The 24,296-nt window shown below is 40.2% G+C and overlaps 1 protein-coding gene across 4 annotated transcripts in view; it reads left to right on the top strand.

The window, feature by feature from the left end:
* Nucleotides 1-22,271, top strand: part of LOC135110643 (puromycin-sensitive aminopeptidase-like) — a 54,882-nt gene extending 32,611 nt beyond the window's left edge. For 3 of the 4 annotated variants that reach the window (XM_064023187.1, XM_064023177.1, XM_064023197.1), the window contains 5 exons: nt 5,009-5,114; nt 5,962-6,181; nt 6,486-6,685; nt 7,646-7,753; nt 11,273-11,443. In XM_064023187.1, coding sequence (XP_063879257.1) covers nt 5,009-5,114; nt 5,962-6,181; nt 6,486-6,685; nt 7,646-7,753; nt 11,273-11,428 — 790 coding nt within the window. In that variant the 3' untranslated portion in view covers nt 11,429-11,443. Of the gene's footprint in view, nt 1-5,008; nt 5,115-5,961; nt 6,182-6,485; nt 6,686-7,645; nt 7,754-11,272; nt 11,444-21,011; nt 21,136-21,521 lie in introns of those variants that run through there. The other variant, XM_064023207.1, reaches the window with a different exon arrangement.
* The last annotated feature ends 2,025 nt before the right edge of the window (nt 22,272-24,296 follow it).

Genomic DNA, 24,296 nt, shown 5'->3' with positions numbered 1-24,296 from the left:
GATCACTTCTGTGTAGAAGTCACGACTCTTTTCACCTTATTTTGGTATTAAAAAATTCAAGGTTAAATACATAATTAGTATGATAATAGTAGGACTTAGGAGATTGTGTATAGGATGAATGAATGGTATGGAGAGAGTATTTTATACAAGCAGGGCTGTGGAGTTGGAGTTGGAGTTGGAGTTGCAATGGAAGGAATTTGGTGCTGCTGGAGTCAGAGTTGGAGTTGGTAAAATTCTCTCACCTCCAGCTCTGACTCTGACCTCAACATAAATATCAGAGACTACATTAACTACAGATGAAAACATTTTTGTGTCACTGTATGATAGAAGACGATGATGGTGAAAGATTGTGCGAAAAACAGAACTCATTTGTTTTTCTGGCTATGATAAAAATGCTCCAACATGAGCTTCAAATTTGAAAAGACATTTGCAATGTTTCCACCCTAAAATTTTAGAAGTTGTAGGTGAGAAAGATACAAGCAGCAGTAAAAATCTTCCAACTATAGTGGAACCTCGACTTATGAGTCCCCCTGCTTATGAGAAATCTTAGATGTGAGCCGTTGCTTGGTTAAATTTTTGCTTTGACTTGCGAGCCAAAACCTGAGTTACGAGCTAGCTTCAGGTACACTGCCACTAGTTGGTAATTTTGTTAAGTTTAAGTTTGCTTTGTTTGTGTTTTTTCAACTTTAAGGTGTCTTCTGTTTACTGTGATCAGTTTCAGATCATTGATCTGACCACACAGCCTGTGTTCTGTTTCTATCTTGATCTGGATTTACACTGATCTGAGTGATTTGGATCATGATCTGGGTGATCTGGGCCTGGAGGTGGGTTATAGCAGATCACGCTTACTGAAGCTGCTGTCAGCAGCCATATTAGTGGCTGAGCAGCCTCTACTGGGGACTTATTTAGAGGAATACACAGCAAGAAAACAGCTGATATGTCTGAGGAAGAAGGTGAATGATAAGGAATCGTTGCAGAATGCTGCTGTGGGTACAAAATGTGAATAGTGGTGGTGGCAGATGCCAAAAACAAGGTAGATATTACCAAGCCTTGGTTCAGTGGCTTCTGATTATAATTACATGGCCATTACTGCCTCTACCAATAACTAGTTACATGATGAGGCAAAGGAAGATCATACTTGTTCAGTTGAAAATAACACATCTCTACTTTGGAAGTGTTTCAGTAATGGTGTCAATAGTGTCAGTATGCCGGTAAGGCTAGCCTCATCTTACATCCAAATATTTTATCATTTTATCATTCTGTACTTCACAGCAAGTACTTTCAGCATGCAGTGTGTGAAACTTCATTACACAATGTTTATGACCAAGCATAGAACCCAGTCTCATGCTGCCTGGGTAGGCATAGGGCTGGAACTCATTGGTGGCCTTGTGACAGCTGGGCAGTGACATGCTTGTGTTGTTATTGTTTAGATTAGTAATGGTCACAATCGTTCTTTTTACCCCAAGTGAATCCAGATCAGATCCAGATCAATGGTCTAGAGCTGATCACTGTTGTAAATAGAAGGTGCCTTAAGTGATAGAGTTTATGGTGAATGTAAGTTCGCCAAATGTCTGTTCATTAATGATCTTCTAAACTAAACTTCTTGTCTTATCCACTCCTACGCTGATGATACCACCCTGCACTTTTCCACGCCTTTTCATAGACGTCCAACCCTTCAGGAGGTAAACATATCACGCAGGGAAGCCACAGAACGCCTGACTTCTGATCTTTCTAAAATTTCTGATTGGGGCAGAGCAAACTTGGTATTGTTCAATGCCTCAAAAACTCAATTCCTCCATCGACACAACCTTCCAGACAACTATCCCCTCTTCTTCAATGACACTCAACTGTCCCCCTCTTCTACACTGAACATCCTCGGTCTGTCCTTTACTTATAATCTGAACTGGAAACTTCACATCTCATCTCTAGCTAAAACAGCTTCTATGAAGTTAGGTGTTCTGAGACGTCTCTGCCAGTTTTTCTCACCCCCCCAGCTGCTAACTCTGTACAAGGGCCTTATCCGTCCATGTATGGAGTATGCTTCACATGTCTTGGGGGGGTTCCACTCATACTGCTCTTCTAGACAGGGTGGAATCAAAAGCTTCTCGTCTCATCAACTCCTCTCCTCCAACTGACTGTCTTCAGCCTCTCTCTCACCGCCGCAATGTTGCATATCTAGCTGTCTTCTACCGCTATTTTCATGCTAACTGCTCTTCTGATCTTGCTAACTGCATGCCTCCCCTCCTTCCGCGGCCTCGCTGCACAAGACTTTCTTCTTTCTCTCATCCCTATTCTGTCCACCTCTCTAATGCAAGAGTTAACCAGTATTCTCAATCATTCATCCCTTTCTCTGGTAAACTCTGGAACTCCCTGCCTGCTTCTGTATTTCCACCTTCCTATGACTTGAATTCCTTCAAGAGGGAGGTTTCAAGACACTTATCCATCAATTTTTGACCACTGCTTTGACCCTTTTATGGACTGGCATTTCAGTGGGCATTTTTTATTAGATTTTTGTTGCCCTTGGCCAGTGTCCTTCCTACATAAAAAAAAAAAAAAAAGTGACTGAAAAAGCATGAAATGAAACAGGCTCCTCCCATCTCTGCCTACCTCCTTCATCCTCCACCTCCGCCAGCATCTTCTCTTAGCCCAAGTCATCTGATCTCAAAAGTAAATACACTTTATAAAACCAGTTTATTTCTTTACATTATCTTTTGTTATGTTTTATTATGTTTTAATACAATATTTGTCATTTATAAATAGCATTTTCTTATCACAGTCTACTTGCAAAATGAAATTGTGCTCTCAATATTGTTCCCTTTGCTAACCAAAAGTTCAAATTTGGCACTACGTGTTGTGTTTGGCTGAAGCCTGAAACCTATCACTACTCAGTAGTATCACATCACCCACAAGGCAAGGTCTCTCTCTCTCTCTCTCTCTCTCTCTCTCTCTCTCTCTCTCTCTCTCTCTCTCTCTCTCTCTCTCTCTCTCTCTCTCTCTCTCTCTCTCTCTCTCTCTCTCTCTCTCTCTCTCTCTCTCTCTCTCTCTCTCTCTCTTTCTCTCTCTCTCTCTCTCTCTCTCTCTCTCTCTCTCTCTCTCTCTCTCTCTCTCTCTCTCTCTCTCTCTCTCTCTCTCTCTCTCTCTCTCTCTCTCTCTCTCTCTCTCTCTCTCTCTCTCTCTCTCTCTCTCTCTCTCTCATGGTATCAAGTATCAAGTAAGTAAGCATTACATTGTGAAATGCATGGTACTTTTTTTTGTACTGAAAAATTACGATGATGAGTTATGAGCAAAACAACTTACAAGCAGCCTTCTGGAATGTATCTTGCTTGTAACTCAAACAGTCTCTGTAATTTCAATGGGGAAGATTGATTTGACATACAAGCAAATCAAGTTACAAGCTCCATCAATGAATTAATTAAACTTATAAGTTGAGGTTCCACTTTACTTCAAGGTCAGCACAAAAATCTACTGAGGGACAACCCAGAAAAGCATTACTTACAAGGTTCTTAACTACAGATAAAGTAACTGTAAATGGCCACAGAAAAATTAAAAAAACACCTTACCAATATTGTTTTAAGAAATGGTGTGGCCTGAACTTTATTTTCACAACCAGCTTTACTAGGCCTAAATTGAGAAATGGCTAAGAAACCATAAGACTCAAACCTTTAAGGACATGGTGTTAAATGGTATCCTGTAGTTGTCACAAAATAAAAAAAAATTATTCAGGTACTATTTCACCATAATTCACAATTTAATTCACATGAACTTTAAGGAATAAGAACAGAGAGGACTTAATATCCAAAATTCCTCTTCACACTTTCACCTAATTAGTAGGCAATTCTGCCTGCTAAAATCCCAATTTTGATTATCCCCCACCCCCTGTGGGCCAAAAGAAATGATGAGGTGGTTCACAGACCATTACTCACAATATATACATCCTGATACCATGATATCATAGTCATATGGGAAATCACCCCCCAATTCCCACAAGTAAGTGGTATGGTCTACTGACTGGCCATCTCTTATGGTACAGGATTACCCTATCTGCCATCTTATGTCCTTTGATGGCAAACAAACCAGGTCCCAGACACATACTGCCTTAACCACATTCAACCACCAATTGCACGCTGGCCCTTGCAAGGCTTTACTTCCCTTAACACTACTCCTTAACATAGTCCAGAGAAATGCACTCATCTAAAACATTACATCCGTAAGACAGAGGAGAGGTGAATGGGGAGTGGCATCATGAGGCATGGCAGGGGGAGGCTTTGTCTGCTACCTACACCCTAACATGCACATATCATCATTTCCCTTATATTTCACTTTAATACACTTCTTTTCACTCGCAAGTTATTGTCAGTGTCTTCCCTAACATGTATATATAGTCACACACTATTACAACTTTAAATTCAAGGCATTTTGCCAGTAACACAGAGGGGAGATGAGTGAGGAGTGGTGCAAGTTGCCTCAGTAACATTTAATTCCCTCTCTCCTCTCCCTTGCTATACAACTTTGAGATCTGTTAACGCATTAGTGAAATCAATCAAAGAATGTGGAAAAATTTAGTGGCATGGGCAAAAATAATTCCTGGGGGTTGTTTTTAATAACTTCCCTTTTGAGTGACTGATATCTGTGTTCCTGCCTAATCAGTTGAGACATTAATTTTTGTACCCCTTACCCAAATGAACTATTAGATATACACATCACTGGGTAATTTAAAAAACACTGAGGAGACAAGGATTACACAAAGAGAGCTGGATAGTGTGTGTAACTGAACTTCACACAGAGTGATCCACAGGGATCAAGGATCAATTCTCACTCCCATAGTGATGATGTGAGGGAATACTTGTAAACATAAGTAGTTTTAATGTATGTATGTAAACTTTGCAACTGTTGCTACCCCTTTATGGAGGATGTTAGTCTGGTATATAGAGTAGATTGATATAACTTATTCAAAGCTTAAGTAGTAAGATGATGGAAGTAATAGCAATATCTGTTTATATTTTCTTAGGACACAGTATCCTCCTGAAATGCTTGCCCAGCTTATTCCTGCAATCCAGACTAAACAGCTCCCACCTCTTGACCGCCTGGGGATTTTTGATGATCTCTTCTCCATGGTAAGTTACAATTATGTGTGTGTGTGTGTGTGTGTGTGTGTGTGTGTGTGTGTGTGTGTGTGTGTGTGTGTGTGTGTGTGTATTTACCTAGTTGTATTTACCTAGTTGTATAATACAGGGTCCGAGCCAAAGCTCAATTAGTCCTGTCTCCATACCCGAATTTGTCCAATTTCTCTTTAAACATGTGCACACTCTTTGCCGCAACTACCTCTTCTTTTAAGTTATTCCATATTTCAACCGTTCGATGCGGAAAGCTGTATTTCTTAATATCTCCCAAACAAAGACTCTTCTTTAATTTCTTCATATGTCCCCTTGTACGTCTATCTCCTTCCTCCACTTTTACAACTAGGTCATCTCTGTCTATCTTCTCCATGCCATTTACTAATTTGAACATTGTTATTAGGTCTCCTCTTTCCCTTCTTTCTTGCAGTGTTGGTAATCCAATTTCTTCCAGTCTTTCCTCGTGTGTGTGTGTGTGTGTGTGTGTGTGTGTGTGTGTGTGTGTGTGTATGTGTGTGTGTGTTCTTTTCATGGAAGTTGGTCTATCTTCATCAAACAAAAATGAGAGGAACATTGTTTTTAATGTCTAGTCACTAAGAACAAATTTGTGATAATACTACAATACTAATATAATATATATACCTGGTGTTAATATTAATAAATCCTAAATTGTCAAAAATACACACACACACACATACACACACTGTGATATTTGTTCTGTTGTTAGTTTAACAGAGACATTATTGTATTTTTTTGAGAGATACATAGAACATAATATTAAGTTTAGAAATGTATTTTTAAGTTATAGCTGCATTGTGACTAACTGTTCCTCTCTTATGTGATATAGGTGCAGGCTGGCCATACCAGCACTGTGGAGGTCCTGAAAGTGCTACGAGCTTTTGAGGATGAAACAGACTATACTGTGTGGTCTGCCTTGCACAATTGTGTGGCACGCCTCAATCAGCTGCTGTCCCACACAGATTTTCATCATAACTTTGCTGCCTTTGTTAGAAATCTTTTCCGCAAGATAAGCCAGCGACTAGGATGGGAAGCTAAGCCTGGAGAAAGTAAGTCTCTCTTTTGAGAGAATATTGAATATCAATAAGAAATTTGGTACAAATCTTGATGGTGAATGAGCCATTCTGAAAGTGTGTACTGAGTGATGATTGTCTTGACCACTTAATGCCATCATATACCTTACTGAAGGGAGAAATGCAGTTGATTTGGCAGATTGCAAAATATCTTTTTATTTCTTTTACTTGTCATTCATTCCCATGCATTTTGCCATATCATCCTATTAATAATGTAGAAGCATGCAGTAACTGTTAATGTTATATATGTACTAAATGCACTTGCCTTTTTTGTACTCAGAACACCTGGATACCTTGCTGAGGTCATTAGTATTAGGACAGCTTGGTCTATATGGGGAAGAGTCTGTGGTTGCAGAGGCGAAGAAGCGACTGCTGGCCCATGTGGCTAATACTGTCACTCTGCCTGCTGACCTGCGCTCCCCTGTGTACAAGACTGTGGTTTCTCAAGCTGATGAAAAGACATATGAGCAAATGCTTAAGGTAAGACTTCTCTGTCTCTTTGTCAGTGCTTCAGTGTCTCCATACATGACGCGAAGTTTCTCTCAGTGCCTTATAGATACTCGTACAGTAAAATCCCTCTTATCCGGCATTAACGGGACCGCCGACATGCTGGATACTTGAATAGAAGTGAAATTATGTCCACAATCACCACCCTACACTCATGCATCTTACTATAACAAAGATCAGCTGATCTTAAACAGCAGCTGATCTGATCAGCTGCTTAAGTGTAAGCACAACACGCTTCCTCTTTTCTACAACTTTAGGCATGATGAAGGCGTCAGGCGATAAACAGTGCACATGCGTGACCGAGTCACTGAGTAAACACAGTGCAGTGGGCCGCAGGTGGCGCGAGGCAGTGCGCTCTGGTGGCGAGGGGACAAAGTATGCCTCGCGCAGGAATTTTAATTGATTTTATGAGTACACATTGATTTTTTATTGATTTTAAGGCTTGGGGAAAAATGTGCCGGATACTTGAAGCTGCCAGATACTCGAATACCGGATGAGAGGGATTTTACTGTATTTTACTTCCTCAATTCCTTAGAGTGTCGAAATGCACAGTTACACTCCTCACATTTATTTGGTTCGTTACATACTTTTCGCTCACCAAGTGAGGACTTCATTTTCATGTGTACATATACTTGTATTTCATTACTAAACATTTTTTGTACTAAGAAATACATGTGTACATTGAAGAGTAGGGCTTAGTTTGTATAATTCAGAGCAAAGGCATTTTCATGATAGATTTAAATTTCCTTGTTTGTATTTCTTGAGCATGAAAGGGAAATAAAATGTTAATGTCCTCCAGTTCAGTTGCATGACATTGATATTGTAGGGACAGGAGGAAGACTTTTAGCACAGCATGTCAACCTCTTAAAGTGATTCTGGGTTGGTTTTTGTATATGAGTGGTAATGTTAATTCTGGGTGATTTTTCTCTGCAGCTGTACCGTGAGGCTGACCTGCATGAGGAAAAGGACCGCATCTCTCGTTCACTCGGAGCCACCAGAGACCCCAACCTCATTCAGCGTGTCCTGCAGTTTGCCATGTCTGTAAGTGTATGCATGCTTACTGTACAATTTGCATTTTAGTGGGAAATCAATGAATGACATTTTTATTTTTTATGATTATTTGTGTGCATAAACATGTATGTCATCACAAGAGAGGATACATGGCCAGAAAATATTCTATAGGTAATTTTTTTTTTTTAATATGTAGAAGGGACACTGGCCGAGGGCAACAGAAATGCGCCTCCCCCCCAAAAAAAAAGGCATCTGAGATGCCAGTCCCTGAATAGGGTCCAAAGCGGTAGTCAAAAATTGAAGGATAACTGTCTTGAAACCTCCCTCTTGAAAGAATTCAAGTCATTGGAAGATGGGAATGCAGAAGCAGGCAGGGAATTCCAGAGTTTACCAGAGAAAGGGATTAATGATCGAGAATTCTGGTTAACTCTTGCATTAGAGAAGTGCGACAAAATAAGGGTGAGAGAAAGAAGAAAGCTTGTGCATTGAGGCTGCGGGTGGAGGGGAGGCATGCAGTTAGCAAGATCAGAAGAGCAGTTAGTATGAAAATTGTGGTAGAAGATAGCAAGAGATGCAACATTGTGGCAATGAGAAAGAGGCTGAAGACAGTCAGTTAGAGGAGAGGAACTGAAATGAAAAGCTTTTGATTCTACCCTGTCTAGAAGAGCGGTATGAATGGAACCCCCCAGACATGTGAAGCATACTCCATACATGGGTGGATAAGGCTCCTGTACAGAGTTACCAGCTGCAAGGGTGAGAAAACTGGTGATGTCTCAGAATGCCTAACTTTATAGAAGCTGTTTTAGGTAATTTATTTATTTATTTATTTATTTATTTATTTATTTATTTATTTACTTATTTTATTTATTTATTTATTTATTTTTATTTTTTTATGTAGAAGGGACATCAGCCAAGGGCAACAAGAATCCAACAAAAAAAATAAAAAAGCCCACTGAGATACCGGTCCCCAAACAGGGTCCAAAGTGGTAGTAAAAAATTTGAAGAATAACTGTCTTGAAACCTCCATCTTGAAGGAATTCAAGTCATGGGAAGGTGGAAATACAGAAGCAGGCAGGGAGTTCCAGAGTTTACCAGAGAAAGGGATGAATGATTGAGAATGCTGGCTAACTCTTGCATTAGAGAGGTTGACAGAATAGGGGTGAGAGAAAGAAGAAAGCCTTGTGCAGTGAGGCTGCAGGAGGAGAGGAGGCATGCAGTTAGCAAGAAAATAGCAGTAGAAGATAGCTAGAGATGCAACACTGCAGCAATGAGAAAGATGCTGAAGACAGTCAGCTAGAGGAGAGGAATTGATGAGATGAAAAGCTTTTGATTCCACCGTTTCTAAAAGAGTGGTTTTAGTGGAAATCGCCCCCCACCTCCCTAGACATAAGAACATAAGAACAGAAGAAATAAGGGAAGCTACAAGAAGTGACCAAGCTTACATGTGGCAGTCCCTGTATGAAATATACCTACCTATTTCTATCTATTATCCCCATCCATGAACCTGTCTAATCTTCTCTTAAAGCTCCCTAATGTTCTAGCATTAACAACATGATTACTGAGTCCATTCCACTCATCTACCACTCTGTTTGTGAACCAATTTCTTCCTGTCTCCTTCCTAAACCTAAATTTTTCAAGCTTGAAGCCATTATTTCTTGTTCTATCCTGGTTGCTGATCCTAAGAATTTTACTTACATCCCCCTTGTTATAACCCTTATACCATTTCAAGACTTCTATCAGGTCTCCTCTTAACCTACGTCTCTCTAAAGAATGTAGATTTAACAGCTTCAATCTCGCCTCGTAAGGAATACTCCTCATCCCCTGTATCCTTTTAGTCATTCTCCTCTGTACTGATTCTAATAGACCTATATCTTTCCTGTAATGTGGGGACCAGAATTGCACAGCGTAGTCTAGATGAGGTCCGACGAAAAACCAAGTATAACTTTAATATTACTTCCAGCTTTCTACTTTTAACACTCCTAAAAATAAATCCTAGTACCTTATTTGCCCTGTTTCTGGCCTCTATGCATTGTTTTCTTAGATGGAGTTCAGAGCTAACTATAACTCCTAAATCTTTCTCGTACCTTGTACCTACCAGAGTTTCATTATTTAATGTGTACCTACTGTGTGGGTTTCCTCTACTTACGCTAAGTACTTTGCATTTGTTGATATGAAATTGCATTTGCCATCTGGCCGGCCATTCATTCATCCTATCTGAATCTGCCTGCAAGGCGATGGCATCCAATTCTGACCTAATTAATCTACCTATCTTTGTGTCATCCGCAAATTTACTAACATCACTACTAATTCCACTATCCAAGTCGTTGATATATATATTAGAAATAACAATGGCCCTAATACTGATCCTTGTGGCACCCCACTAATTACATGACCCCACTCAGATTTTGAGCTGTTTATTACAACTCTTTGTCGCCTGTCACTAAGCCATGACCTTATCCAGCCTAACACCTTCCCATCTATCCCATGTACCCTAACCTTTCTCAGGAGCCTTTGATGGGGTACCTTTTCAAATGCTTTACTGAAGTCCAGATATAAGATATAACGATCACCATTATCTACTGCCTCTTACACTTTATTGTAAAAACTTAACAATTTTTGTCAGGCAAGACTTCCCCTTTGCAAAGCCATGCTGTGACTGATTTATCAAGTTATGGTTGTCTAAATGTTCTCTAATGTTCCTCACTGTTATTGACTCCAATATTTTACCTACAACTGATGTTAACCTGACAGGTCTATGATTAGATGCTAAAGTTTTATCTCTTCTCTTAAAGATGGATACTACATTAGCCTGCCTCCACATTACTGGTAGCTCACCTGACTCAAGTGATTTCCTAAAGACAGAAACTAATGGCTCACTAATAACCTCTTTGCATTCCTTAAGTACTTTGGGATATATTTCATCTGGTCCTGGTGTCTTGAACTTTTTTAGCCTATCTCCTGTTCCACTATCTCCTTAGTTATGGTAATATCTGTCAGCTTCTCATTCTCATCTGCTCTAAACATCTGTTCACTATTTGGCATATCCTGCATGTTTTCCTGGGTGAAGACAGTTAAAAAATACTCATTCAGAATTTTACTAATCTCCCCAGAACTAACCAGCTCCCCATCTGCTGCCTTTAATAGATCTATGGTATCCTTATTCTTCGTCCTGTATACCTGATAAAATCCCTTGGGGTTCGTCTTTGCCTGGCTGGCTACCTTTAATTCATAATTGCCCTTAGCTTTTCTCATTAACCTCCTGACTGTTCTAATTCATTATATTGTGGCCTTAAAACTTCACCTGCCCTTAATCTCTTATATATACTTCTCTTCCACCCTGTATGTTTTAACCTAGCAGTCATCCATTTAGTGTCATTTTTCTGTGATCTTATTGCTCTTTACGGGATGTTTGTTAACTGACCTGTATGAACTTTACAAAATATTTATACATCTTATCTACATTTACTTCACCTAATCCCCTCATCTCAGCCCCTACTATCCTCTCCACTCCCTCATCTACTTGCCTTGACCTCACCTCTCCTATTTCAGCTGTACCTGACCTTCCAACATACTCAAACCTATCTCCCCCTCCCTCTCTCCTCTGCACCTTCCGGACACATCTTCCCTCCTCTTGTCCTACACCCTCACACCCGACCTCACCTCTCTCATCTTGCCTTATCTCTCTCAACTCCGTCCTGGACCTGACGTCACCCTGCATCCGTTGCCAGTCAACTCCTTGGAGGTACCTTTTTAATTCCTCAAAATCTGCTCTCCTAAAGTCAGGTATTTTACTAGTATTTTAGCTTCTAAAAGTTTCTTCCCATTTTAAATTGTACCTACTTTCCCTATGATGACTGTTACCTAGGTGTCCTCCAACCTCTACCTGCGTGACTGCTTCCTCCCTGTTAGTAAGAATTAAATCTAGAATATTGCTCCCCCTTATGGATTCTACGACTACCTGTTTTAAAAAAATTATCCTGAATTACCTTAAGAAATTCCTCTGCTTCCTTGTTACTCACCATCAGACTCCAGTTGATATTCCTAGAATTAAAATCTACCACACATACCTGACTGTACCTGCCTGCTCTATTTATTTTCTGCCACAGTGAGGTGTTAATTTCCTTTGTACTGGTTGGTGGCCTGTACACTACTCCCAATAGTACTGACTGTGATCCTTCCTTAATATCTACCCATATTGACTCTGTTTTGTTATCTGTTTTGATTCTACTGTTAATGTGCCCCAAACGTATAACATAACACCTCCTCCTCTCCTGTTTTCTCTGTCTTTATAGAACAGTGTATAACCATCTATCTTAACCTCTGGATTAAATACTTTTCTTGACGTATCTAACCAAGTTTCAGTTAAAGCAATGATATCAAAGTTCTCTACACATGCTATTCCTCTAAGCAAGTCTATTTTATTCAAAATACTTCTACAATTTGTGTAGTAAACACTTTAGCTATTTCTCACCTTCCCTGAGCTAGTTATCTTTCTAGATTTAACTAATTTGTCCTTTGTTTTCACCTCACAACCCCTTCTTCCCTCCTGACTAACGAAAAATGCACTTGAGTGCAGTTACCTCCCACTCGAGTGTTCCGGCCAAAACCTGAACACCCTGGTGTGATAAATGCACTCCATCCCTGGCGTACAAGGTGTCCTTACCATAGAAGAGGTCCCAGTTGTTGATGAACGTCCATCCATTGTCTTCACAATGATTCACAAGCCTGCGATTCACTGTAATAGCCCTGGACTGCCACTCAGCACCAACTCCCCTCCCCGGCAAGACACCACACACCACAGGGATCCCTCCCTTGTCCCTAATCTAGTCCATAGCCTGTTGAAACCTCCCAAAAAGTTCCTCACTCCTAACCTTACCAAGGTAATTTTTTTCTGTGCTGAAAAAAACAATGGGGTTGGTCCCATCTTTTTCCAAGCATGTGTCTAGCCTGTCGGCTACCTTCCCTATTCCGGCTCCTGGCAAACACACCCTTGACCTACGCTTCTTATCTCTAGCACAGAACACACTATCTAAGTGCCTAACCTGACTATCACCAAACACAAGCACTCTACCTTAGGGCAGGGTAACTGCATCTGCCCCCTCCTTCTTGTCTCCTGCCATGTCCACCTCCTCCTCCTTCACTTCCTCCAGCACACTGAAGGGATTCTTTATATCCACACAAGGCACCCTGAGGACCTTCAGCCTCTTGGCTGTCCTGCACACAACCGACCACTGCTCCTCCGTCGCCTTACTAGGTATGGTGACGGTGGGGCACGATCAGCCCACAGGTGCTGAGATCCTTTCACAGCACTCAGCCTGCAAGTCCTGAGATCCTCTCACGAAACTCAGCCTGCACCTCCGAGATCCTTTGATGGAACTCGGCCTCCACCTCTGAGACCTTCGCAATGAAGGCCTTGAGAACAAACACATCCAGACGACTCAGCAACACAAGGCGCCATGTCTACACTAGCCAGCTATATTAGCGTCAGGTAGACATGTGAAGCATACTCCATACATGGAGTATGCTTCACAGAGTTAGCAGCTTGGGGGTGAGAAAGACTGGCCTTGATGTCTCAGGATGCTTAACTTCATAGAAGCTGCTTTAGCTAGAGATGAGATGTGAAGTTTCCAGTTTAAATTATAAGACAAGGACAGACTGAGGATGTTCAGTGTAGAAGAGGGGGACAGTTGAGTGTCATTGAAGAAGAGGGGTTATTTCTCTGGAAGGTTATGTTGAGTTGATAGATGGAGGAATTGAGTTTTTGAGGCATTGAATAATCAGAAATTTTAGAGAGATCATAAGTCAGGCGTTGTGTGGCTTCCCTGTGTGAACTATTTACTTCCTGAAGGGTTGGACATCTATGAAAATATGTGGAAAAGTGCAGGGTGGTATCATTAGTATAGGAGTAGTGGATAGGACAAGAAGTTTGGATTAGATCATTGATGAGTAACATGAAGAGAGTGGGTGACAGGACAGAACCCTGAGGAACACCACTGTTAATAGATTCAGGAGAAGAACAGTGACCATCTATCACAGCAGCAATAGAATGGTCAGGAAGGAAACTTGAGATTAAGTTACAGTGGGAAGGATAGAAGCCATAGGAGGGTAGTATGGAAATCAAAGCTTTGTGCCAGACTCTATATGTCTATGTCTATGACTCTATATATATTTTGATATGTCTAAGGCAACAACAAAAGATTCACCAAAATCTCTAAAAGAGGATGACCAAACTCAGTAAAGAAAGCCAGATCACCAATAGAGCGGCCTTGATGGAACCCATACTGGCGATCAGATAGATGGTTGTAAAGTGATGGATGTTTAAGAATCTTCCTGTTGAGGATAGATTCAAAAACCTTAGATAAGCAGGATATTAAAGCAATAAGATGGTAGTTTGAGGGATCACCCTTTTTAGGAAGAGGCTGAATGTAGGCAAATTTCCAGCAAGAAGGAAAGGTAGGTGGTGGCAGACAGAGTTGAAAGAGTTTCTCAAGGCAAGGTGCAAGCATGGAGGCACAGTTTTGGAGAACAATAGGAGGGATCCCATCAGGTCCATAAGCCTTCCGAGGATTTAGGCCAGCGAGGGCATGGAAAATATTATTGCAAAAAATTTTAATAGGTAACATGAAGTAGTCATAGGATGGAGGAGAGGGAGGAACAAGCTCTAAATCATCCAAGGAAGAATTTTTAGCAGAGGTTTGAGTAAAGAATTCAGCTTTAGAGATAGATATGATAGCAGTGTGCCATCTAGTTGAAATAAAGGAGGGAAAGAAGAAGGAGAAGCAAAGTTATTGGATATGTTTTTGGCTAGGTGTTAGAAGTCAGGAGGGGAGTTAGGTCTTGAAAGATTTTGACACTTTCTATTAATGAAGAAGTTTTTGGCTAGTTGGACAACAGACTTGGCATAGTCCTGGGCGCATGAGATTTTGGTGATGGAAGGCTCAAGTAACTTTTGTGTGCCACCTCTTTATCATGTGTAGCATGAGAACAGGCTGTGTTAAACAAAGGTTTGGAAGGTTTAAGTCAAGAAAAAGAGTGAGGAATGTACGCCTCCATGCCAGACACTATCACCTCTGTTATGCGCTCAGCACACACAGATGGATCTCTGACATGGAAGCAGTAGTCACCTGCACTCATACTCCTCTTGCATCCTCAGAGATACTTTCACAGAGGAGAGAGGGTAACAGCATAAGCAGAAGGATTAGAGGTTAGGAAAAGGTCAAGAATGTTGGGCATATCTCCAAGACAGTCAGGAATGCAAGTAGGGTGTTGCACTATTTGCTGTAGGTCATGGAGGATAGCAGAGTTAAAGGCTAGTTCACCAGGATGGTCAGTGAAGGGAGAGGAAAGCCAAAGCTGATGGTGAACATTGAAGCCTCCAAGAATGGAGAGTCAAAATGTGCTCCATTTTAGAAGCTAAGTAGTTAAAGAATTTCTTGTAGTCAGAAGAGTTAGGTGAGAGGTATTTAGTTTGAGAGTGACTGTAGTCATAGCCAGATGGTGGAAAACTCACAAGATTCAAGAGCGTGGGCTTGAGAGCAGGTTAAGTTGTTGCATACATAGATGCCACATCCAGCTTTCAATCTTCACCACCAGCCAAAGTTGATGGTGAACATTGAAGTCTCCAAGAATGGAGATCTCTACAAAAGGGAAGAGAATCAGAATGTGCTCCACTTTGGAAGTTAAGTAATCAAAGAATTTCTTATAGTCAGAAGAGTTAGGGGAGAGGTATACAGCACAGATAAATTTAGTTTGAGAGTGACTCAGTAGTTGTAGCCAGATGGTGGAAAACTCAGAAGATTCAAGAGTCATTGCACACATAGATGCAACATCCAACTTTGGATTGAAAATGAGGTTAGAGAAAGTAGGAGAGAACAGTGACGGCTCGTCAATAGGGACTGCGAGACTGCAGCGCCCCCCCCCCCCCCCGGTGTATTTCTAGGATTCATGAAAATAATGTTAATTTATTTATGTTTGACTATCATTCACATGGAAACACCAATTCTCATATGTTTATATGAAAAAAAAATACTGCAAAACAATGAAGTACGGAAATTATTTACTATTTAATGATACGAAAGCGGGGAGAAATGGGGGGGTAGACTTCCCGGGCGGAATGGCGAGTGTGGAGTGCTGCCTGACAAGTTTACGTCAGTGTGTAGCGTATATGGGTGGTGTTAGTACGCGTCTGTTTCAACTCCCAGCCTGACAGACTTTGTTTTTTTTTTTTTTGTGTGTGTGTAACCACGCCTACACAGTGGCTGCCAAGGCTTACCCATGAATTAAACCTTCTTTAGTTGGTAATGAGGAAGGCGTGGGGCTCTAGCAGTGGACACCAGAAGGTAGCAGTGGGTGAAAACAAGCAAAATAAAGAAAAGTTTGGCTGTGAGAAGGTGCTAGACAGCCAGCCATAGTGACGAGGAGGCAGGAAGATAGGTCACCACCACAGGGAAGTAAGGTCAGGAAGTGTTAGAATAAATTTAGGTAACTTAACGTAACTTTTTAATGAATAACTGAACAATCCACGGTTTTAACTCATTTTAACGCATCTCATCTAACCTCCAGCACAATATATCCCTGTGTCAGCCTCGTCTCGTTACTAAAAACCGTAAAATTTAACTTAATGAAAATGTAAACAATCTGAGTCGTCTCTATTAATCAGCCATTATCTATCGTATTTGTGAGTGTTTTAAACCAATACTGTCGCAAAGCGGAGCCACATGGCTAAGCTTTAATATCCGCTCGTTAGATATACCTGCATTTACTTAGTTTAAGTTTGGCAAGGGTTTAAATGAGTGAGAAGGGTTGGTCGTCCCCTCCACTGGCCCCCCACCGCCATCTTGGATAAGGCTCCCCAGCCCCCTCCGGTTCCAATATTTCTTTTTATTTTCTAAGTATTTTATTTCGGCTTGTAGCTAAGATTTTATGGTTTGTAAAAATATTTCGTTGTTTTTTAAGTTATTTGAGCGGGTGTGTTGCGTGAAAAGTGGTGATTTTGGCGTTGTTTTTGTGTAAAGAAGAGGGCCGTTTTCGGCGTTTTTTTTTACGGTCCCAAAACTAAATTTTTTATTTCAGCCTGTACTAGGTTCTTATTGGTTTTAAAAAATAGTTGGTGTTTTTTTTGGTGTGTTGCCGTCCCGCTCAGTGAAATGCGTGCACCGTACACTTGTTTTTATTCGTGTTCAACTTCCAATAATATTTATATTTTTTTCGGTAGATTTTTTATTTGTGCTTGTAGCTCACTTTAAATGGTTTTAGAAAATAGTTCAGATTTTTTAAAGTATTTTCCGTTATGTTTAAGCCAGAATGGGTGGACATTTGAACGATTTTAAATGGGGTGAAGGTTCCAACAGTTTCCAGATACTTCTTTTTAAATATCTTTAATACTACTGCGTTTTGAAATGTGCTTTTATTTGTGGCATTAGTTAAAATGTGTGGCAAGTCTGAATTTATAAAGCATTCCTGTCTAGCTGTGTTTTTTAGAGGGGTCATTTTCAAAATGAAATACGTACGTACGTAAATAACGGCCGCTGTGACGTCATCAACCCCCAGCCGTGACGTCACAAGCCCCCTCCCCCCACAGCCGTGACGTTATCAGAGTGGTACCTACCCTAACTTCCTTCCAGTCCCTCCCAGTAAATATTCAGTGTTTTTTTTCAAGGTATTTCAAGGTGTGTGTGTGTGTGTGTGTGTGTGTGTGTGTGTGTGTGTGTGTGTGTGTGTGTGTGTTGCCTTGTCTTTCGTTGTACATATGATTATGCAGTGTGTGTGTGTGTGTGTGTGTGGGTTGGCTTGTCTTTCGTTGTACATATGCTTATGCAGTGTGTGTGTGTGTGTGTGTGTGTGTGTGTGTGTGTGTGTGTGTGTGTGTGTGTGTGTGTTGCCTTGTCTTTCGTTGTACATATGCAGTGTGTGTGTGTGTGTGTGTGTGTGTGTGTGTGTGTGTGTGTGTGTGTTGCCTTGTCTTTCGTTGTACATATGCTTATGCAGTGTGTGTGTGTGTGTGTGTGTGTGTGTGTGTGTGTGTGTGTGTGTGTGTGTGTGTGTGTGTGTGTGTGTGTGTGTTGCCTTGTCTTTCGTTGTACATATGCTTATGCAGTGTGTGTGTGTGTGTGTGTGTGTGTGTGTGTTGTCTTGTCTTTCGTTGTACATATGATTATGCAGTGTGTGTGTGTGTGTGTGTGTGTGTGTGTGTGTGTGTGTGTGTGTGTGTGTGTGTGTTGCCTTGTCTTTCGTTGTACATATGCAGTGTGTGTGTGTGTGTGTGTGTGTGTGTGTGTGTGTGTGTGTGTGTGTGTGTGTGTGTGTGTGTGTGTGTGTTGCCTTGTCTTTCGTTGTACATATGCAGTGTGTGTGTGTGTGTGTGTGTGTGTGTGTGTGTGTGTGTGTGTGTGTGTGTGTTGCCTTGTCTTTCGTTGTGCATATGCTTATGCAGTGTGTGTGTGTGTGTGTTGCCTTGTCTTTCGTTGTACATATGCTCTCTCTCTCTCTCTCTCTCTCTCTCTCTCTCTCTCTCTCTCTCTCTCTCTCTCTCTCTCTCTCTCTCTCTCTCTCTCTCTCTCTCTCTCTCTCTCTCTATATATATATATATATATATATATATATATATATATATATATATATATATATATATATATATGTATATATATATATATATATATATATATATATATATATATATATATATATATATATATATATATATATATATATATATATAACCAAAATTCTGCTGTATTTGGAAAGTGTCAGTTTTGCATAATATTTGTAATTATTACATATGTACGATAACTTTACCAGAAGTACAATAATTTCAATCTGTGTAGTATGATAATATGACCAAAACAGTCTGGTAACGCTGGTGTGGACTGCGTCCTGCGCAGTCTTGTCTCGGCCGTTGTTGTGGCTCGGTGAGTGTTCTTGTGTCGGTCTTATTTTCGATTGTGCTTTTCAATTTGTCAGGGATGGTTTTAAAATATTATTGATCAGTGATGGCTTGTGCTCAATCTTGATTATCATAGATGGTGTAAAATCACAGAAACATCGTATAAAATAGTTTTTTTTTTTTTTCTCTTCCCAGGTAGGCCTAGCAGTATTTTGCAAAATGGCACAAGAAGCAAAGACGGTTTCTGCATTGAAAGAACTCAGTTTTTCAATTTTCAATTTATTTATCTGTTTGCACAAAACAGGAACAGGAGAATGGACTTCCTTTTCAAATAGCCTAAGCCAGCACTAAGGAAGTCAAGCATTTACTGTTAGGATAAGACCTAAAGAATTAAATAATTATCTATCTATCTTTATAATCTATCAGTCAATGGTATGTTAAACAATAACAATAAAAGCATTTAAGATTTTATTTGTCTGAATGTGAGACAGCCCCCCCATCAGTAACAGTCATGAGCTGCCACTGGGAGGGAACAGAAAAGGGAATACTGTCAGTTGCCTCAGACACCTGTTTCAGTGAGGAAAAAAAATGAGGTTTAGTAGAGGAAAAGTGGTGTTCTACAGATTGAAAATTAGATCTAAGACTGCAAATGTTACAGAAGTTAACAAAGAAAAAGTTGAGGGGGGTGTCAAAACCCTTGAGGTCGATACCAGAAAAGCAGTTTGACCTGGGGATATTTGTGGTCTCCTCCCCAGATGGGGACTCTGAGGCTGGTATAGGAGTTACCATGATAATTTTGAATTTTGAGTGAAGAGTGTGTGTTTAATCAGGTGTTTGTAGTTTTGTGTGAAGTAAGAGAGTTGTCTTTAAGAGGGCAGGCTGTGATTGCCCCCTTGTTTTGTGAGACACAAAGGGAAATGTTCAGTGAGGCCACAGCTGGGTTTAATGATAATTTCACAGCACCCTCTGATCCAGTGCTTTAGACCTCGATAATTAAAATGATCGTTTAAGCATGTGCTTACTATTTTTCGTGTACTATTCCTCGTTACTTTTTTTTCTGTTGTATGTTTTATTTTATAGTTATTGCTTTCCCATCCATTAGATTTCACTTGCATCGTATTGTGTATTGCAAAATAACAGGTCTGTTGTTTATTGAGAAATGTGATCATGTGCCAGACTCTATCAAAAGCTTTTGATATATTTAAGGCAACAACGAAAGTTTCACTAAAATCTCAAAAAGAGAATGACCAAGACTCAGAAAACCAGAAGATCATCAGTAGAGCAGCCTTGATGGAACCCATACTGGTGATGAGATAGAAGGTTGTGAAGTGATAGATGTTTAAGAATCTTCCTGTTGAAGATGGTTTCAAAATCTTTAGAGACGCAGGAAATTAGCAATAGGATGGTAGTTTGAGGGATTAGAGCAGTCACTCTTTTAAGGAACAGGTTGAATGTAGGCATACTTCCAACAGGAAGGAAAGATAGATGTTGATAGACAGAGTTGGAAGAGTTTGACTAGGCAAGGTGCAAGCATGGAGGCACAGTTTCGGAGAACAATAAGAGGGACCCCATCGGGTTCATATGCCTTCTAAGGGTTAAGGCTACCAAGGGCATGGAAAACATCACTGTGGGTAGCATGAATTAGTCAGAGGGTAGATGAGAGGGAGGAACAAGCCCTGAATTATACAAGGTGAAGTTTTTAGCAAATGTTTGAGCAAAGGGTTCAGCTTTAGAGATAGATGTGATAGCAGTGGTACTATCAGATTGAAATAAAGGAGGGAAAGATGAAGAAGGAAAATTATTGGAGATGTTTTTGGCTAGATGCCTGAAGTGACAAGGGGCATTAGATCTTGAAAGATTTTGAGACTTTCTATTAATGAAGGAGTTTTTGGTTAGTGGGGAACAGACTTTGCATATTTCTTGGCAGAAATATAAAGTGCATGAGATTCTGGTGATGGAAGGCTCAAGTATCTTTTGTGGGCCATATCACTATCATGTATAGCACAAGAACAGGTTGTGTTAAACCAAGTTTTGGAAGGTTTAGGTCAAGAGAAAGAGTGAGAAATGTATGTGTCTATGCCAGACACTTATCACCTCTGTTATGCAGTCAGCACACAGAGACAGGTCTCTGACATGAAAACAGTAGTCATTCCAAGGATGAGCATAATACTTCCTTAGGTCCCCCCAATTAGCAGAGGCAAAATACCAGAGACACCTCCATGTTTGGGGGATCCTGAGGAGGGATTGGAGTGATATTTATTTTTATTATCATTATAATATTTATTATTTACCAACAAATTATTGATGTTCTAATTTGCATAACATGTATGTGTAGTTTAAGTGAAGTCCAGGAGGACCATAAACATTGAGAGTTACTCAGTGATCACCATGACTTTATTCCTGTAGAGTGAGGTGAGAAACCCAGGATACCATCTTTGTCATCATCAGTGTGGCAATGACAGCTCCTGGCCGCTCTGCTGCATGGGCTTTCTTCAAGAAGAATCATCAGGAGCTGCTTGACAGATATGAGGTGAATATAAAATGTAGATGTGTTTGTCACATGTGATCTTATTGGGATCATAAAAATATTGTTATATAAAGTTTAAAGCCACTAATTTATTAGTTCACCAGTTCAGTCATTATTATTACCATAATTCTGAGCTTCCATAAATGCTTCTATATGTTAACCTCTTTAATCAAGGGAGGCCTGGTAAACTTCATGGTCTCCACTAGCATCCTTGCCCAGGTCTAAATCTTTGAGATCTCTCTGAATCACTTTTTTCACCTAGATTTCAAATTCTTTTCACCCAGTCATTCCTCTATTCCTTCATAACATTCAAATAATTTGCAGAATCTATACTCAGCTTCCAACCTCTTTCTCATTTCTGAAGTTCTGTATTTTTTGTCTCCTCAAAGGGTGGATACCTGGTCACCCGATTGATACGATACATCACTGAAAACTTTGCCAGTGAAGAAATGGCAGCTGAAGTTGAAAACTTCTTCCGGGACAAGCAGATTCCTGGTACAGAGAGAACAGTACAGCAGAGCTTAGAAACCATCAGGCTCAATGCAGCCTGGCTGCAGCGTGACCAGGATGCCATCAAGAAGTATCTGGCAGAGGCTGCAGAGTAATGAAAAGTATTGCATCACACCTGCCACTGTGTCTCTATCTCTAGATGTCTGTCTCTGCCCCTGTATACTCCATTATCTCTCTCTCTCTCTCTCTCTCTCTCTCTCTCTCTCTCTCTCTCTCTCTCTCTCTCTCTCTCTCTCTCTCTCTCTCTCTCTCTCTCTCTCTCTCTCTCTCTCTCTCTCTCTCTCTCTCTCTCTCTCTCTCTCTCTCTCTCTCTCTCTCTCTCTCTCTCTCTCTCTCATTTACTCTGCTTTGAGCAGTCACTGTCCCCCTTGAGCAAGGGGATGGGATATACTCATTTGGTGTTTGAAGTGTGTGAGATTCTAGCCTTACTTGTTGATTGGTCTCTAAGAGCTCTAAGCTCTTTTCATGATGGTAACAGCTGGCAGTCACAAGTCCAGAACATGATCAAAACCATGGTGGATTACACACACACACACACACACACACACACACACACACACACACACACACACACACACACACACACACACACACACACACACACACACACACACACACACACACACACACACACACACACACACACACACACACACACACACACAAGGCACTAATAAAGAGTGGCATGATATATTTTTTTCATTCATAGTAACTTTTATTGTTCTTTATTATATTTTTAAGTTGCATCTTAGGGGCCTTAAGCCGGCATTCAGTGTTCAATCAAATATTCCAAGGAAAGGCCATAAGTGGATGCGGAATACCTCATAGAGTACAAGCTCACCTAAGCTGGCTAGTTATACTACAAGTATTCATTAGTATCCCCAGAAATTGCAGTTGTCTATTATCATATGATTTAACAATACTAGAGATAGTGATTACTCATTAAACATGTGACCATACAATTTCATAGTTTTGTCTTACTCTTTAAAGTTAATGATATAGGCTTCCAAAGACTGCTCATGAGTACTTTGAATTTCTTAAGCATTGACTGCATTTTGATATGCTTTACTAACTTTTTTTTTATTTCAAGATTCATGTTGTGAATATTGAACATAAAAGTGTGCTGACCTGGGTATCACATTATAATTTTTGAATAAATAAAATAAGTATAAAATTACCAAGGAATCATTATTAGAAACCATGTTTCTCCCTCTCTCTCTCTCTCTCTCTCTCTCTCTCTCTCTCTCTCTCTCTCTCTCTCTCTCTCTCTCTCTCTCTCTCTCTCTCTCTCATGAAATAGTTTACAGGACAGTATCATCCATTTGGAAGATTCTGTGAATTTATAATGTTGGTGGTTCAAAGTGCATGAATTTATAATGCTGGACGTTCAAAGTTCATGTAACTATTTATTATCTTTATTTATTCAATTTGTTTATGTATTTATATGAATGAATGTAAACGTTTTCTTTGAATATAAATAGGTGCCGCCAGGTGGCAGCACCGTTGCTGCCCTCTAAACTTTAACCCACACTACACTACCTTGGATCGCGCCACTCGCCAGGAAAATATCACAACCGCTTGCTTACGTCCTGCATTCAGAAGCGCTTTGCTCCCTCACCGCGACTATTTTGAAAGGCTACAGAAATTAATAGCTTCTTAAGAGCGTTTCTCCTGTTAATAATGTAGAAAAGTTAATTTGTAAAAAAAAAAAAAAAGTACTACACCAGAAACCTGCTAAGCGGCTAGAATGGGATCACTTCTTAAAACTACGTCAAGTAACTTCTGTGATACATCTAAAAGACGCTCTAAATAAGATGTATACATCAATAAAGAAATGTGGCATAAATGTTGTACAGTGTTGCTAAATGTTATTCTCATTAACTTTCTATGTTATGTATAACTATATTTAGAAGATAATCTGAAGGAATACAGGCATGAAATGAGTTATTTACTAATGAAAAAGTGTTAAACTCATCGTGAAGGGCAATACTCATCCACGCTACCTGACCCAGGCCCGGTGAGGCGGTGACCTGGTCCTGACATGCTTTTATTAACTCACACCAGATTTAAGGTGGGCAAGTATGTTATATCTAATAATACTTACATGGTAACTGAAATAATATAATTAGGAAATATATAATTTACTAAACGAAAATAAATATTAATGAAAGTAAAACGTTGAACTCATCGGGAACGGCGAGGCGCGGGTGACCTCACCCTTGAATCACCCACCACATGTACCCTGGGAAGCGACCCACCTGGTTTTATTTTGGGAAAAGAGGCAGCACTTCACCCACGCCCTGACCCCACCCTAGCCTTCAAATAAGGCTGGTCTTTATATATATATATATATATATATATATATATATATATATATATATATATATATATATATATATATATATATAGAGAGAGAGAGAGAGAGAGAGAGAGAGAGAGAGAGAGAGAGAGAGAGAGAGAGAGAGAGAGAGAGAGAGAGAGAGAGAGAGAGAGAGAGAGAATGTGTGTGTGTGTGTGTGTGCGCGGCACAGAAGTGTTTCAAAGTATGCTCCTATACCTGGGCAGCTTGCTAATCAGAGATGGGAAAGCGACAGGTGGGGTGTTACTCGTGGAAACACTGACATAAGGTAGGAGAGTGATGGCTGGGGATGATA

This window comes from Scylla paramamosain, chromosome 2 (assembly GCF_035594125.1).
Source record: "Scylla paramamosain isolate STU-SP2022 chromosome 2, ASM3559412v1, whole genome shotgun sequence".
Taxonomy (NCBI): Eukaryota; Metazoa; Arthropoda; class Malacostraca; order Decapoda; family Portunidae; genus Scylla; species Scylla paramamosain.
Note: the sequence above shows the minus strand (reverse complement) of the source record. Positions and strands in the feature narration are given on the sequence as shown.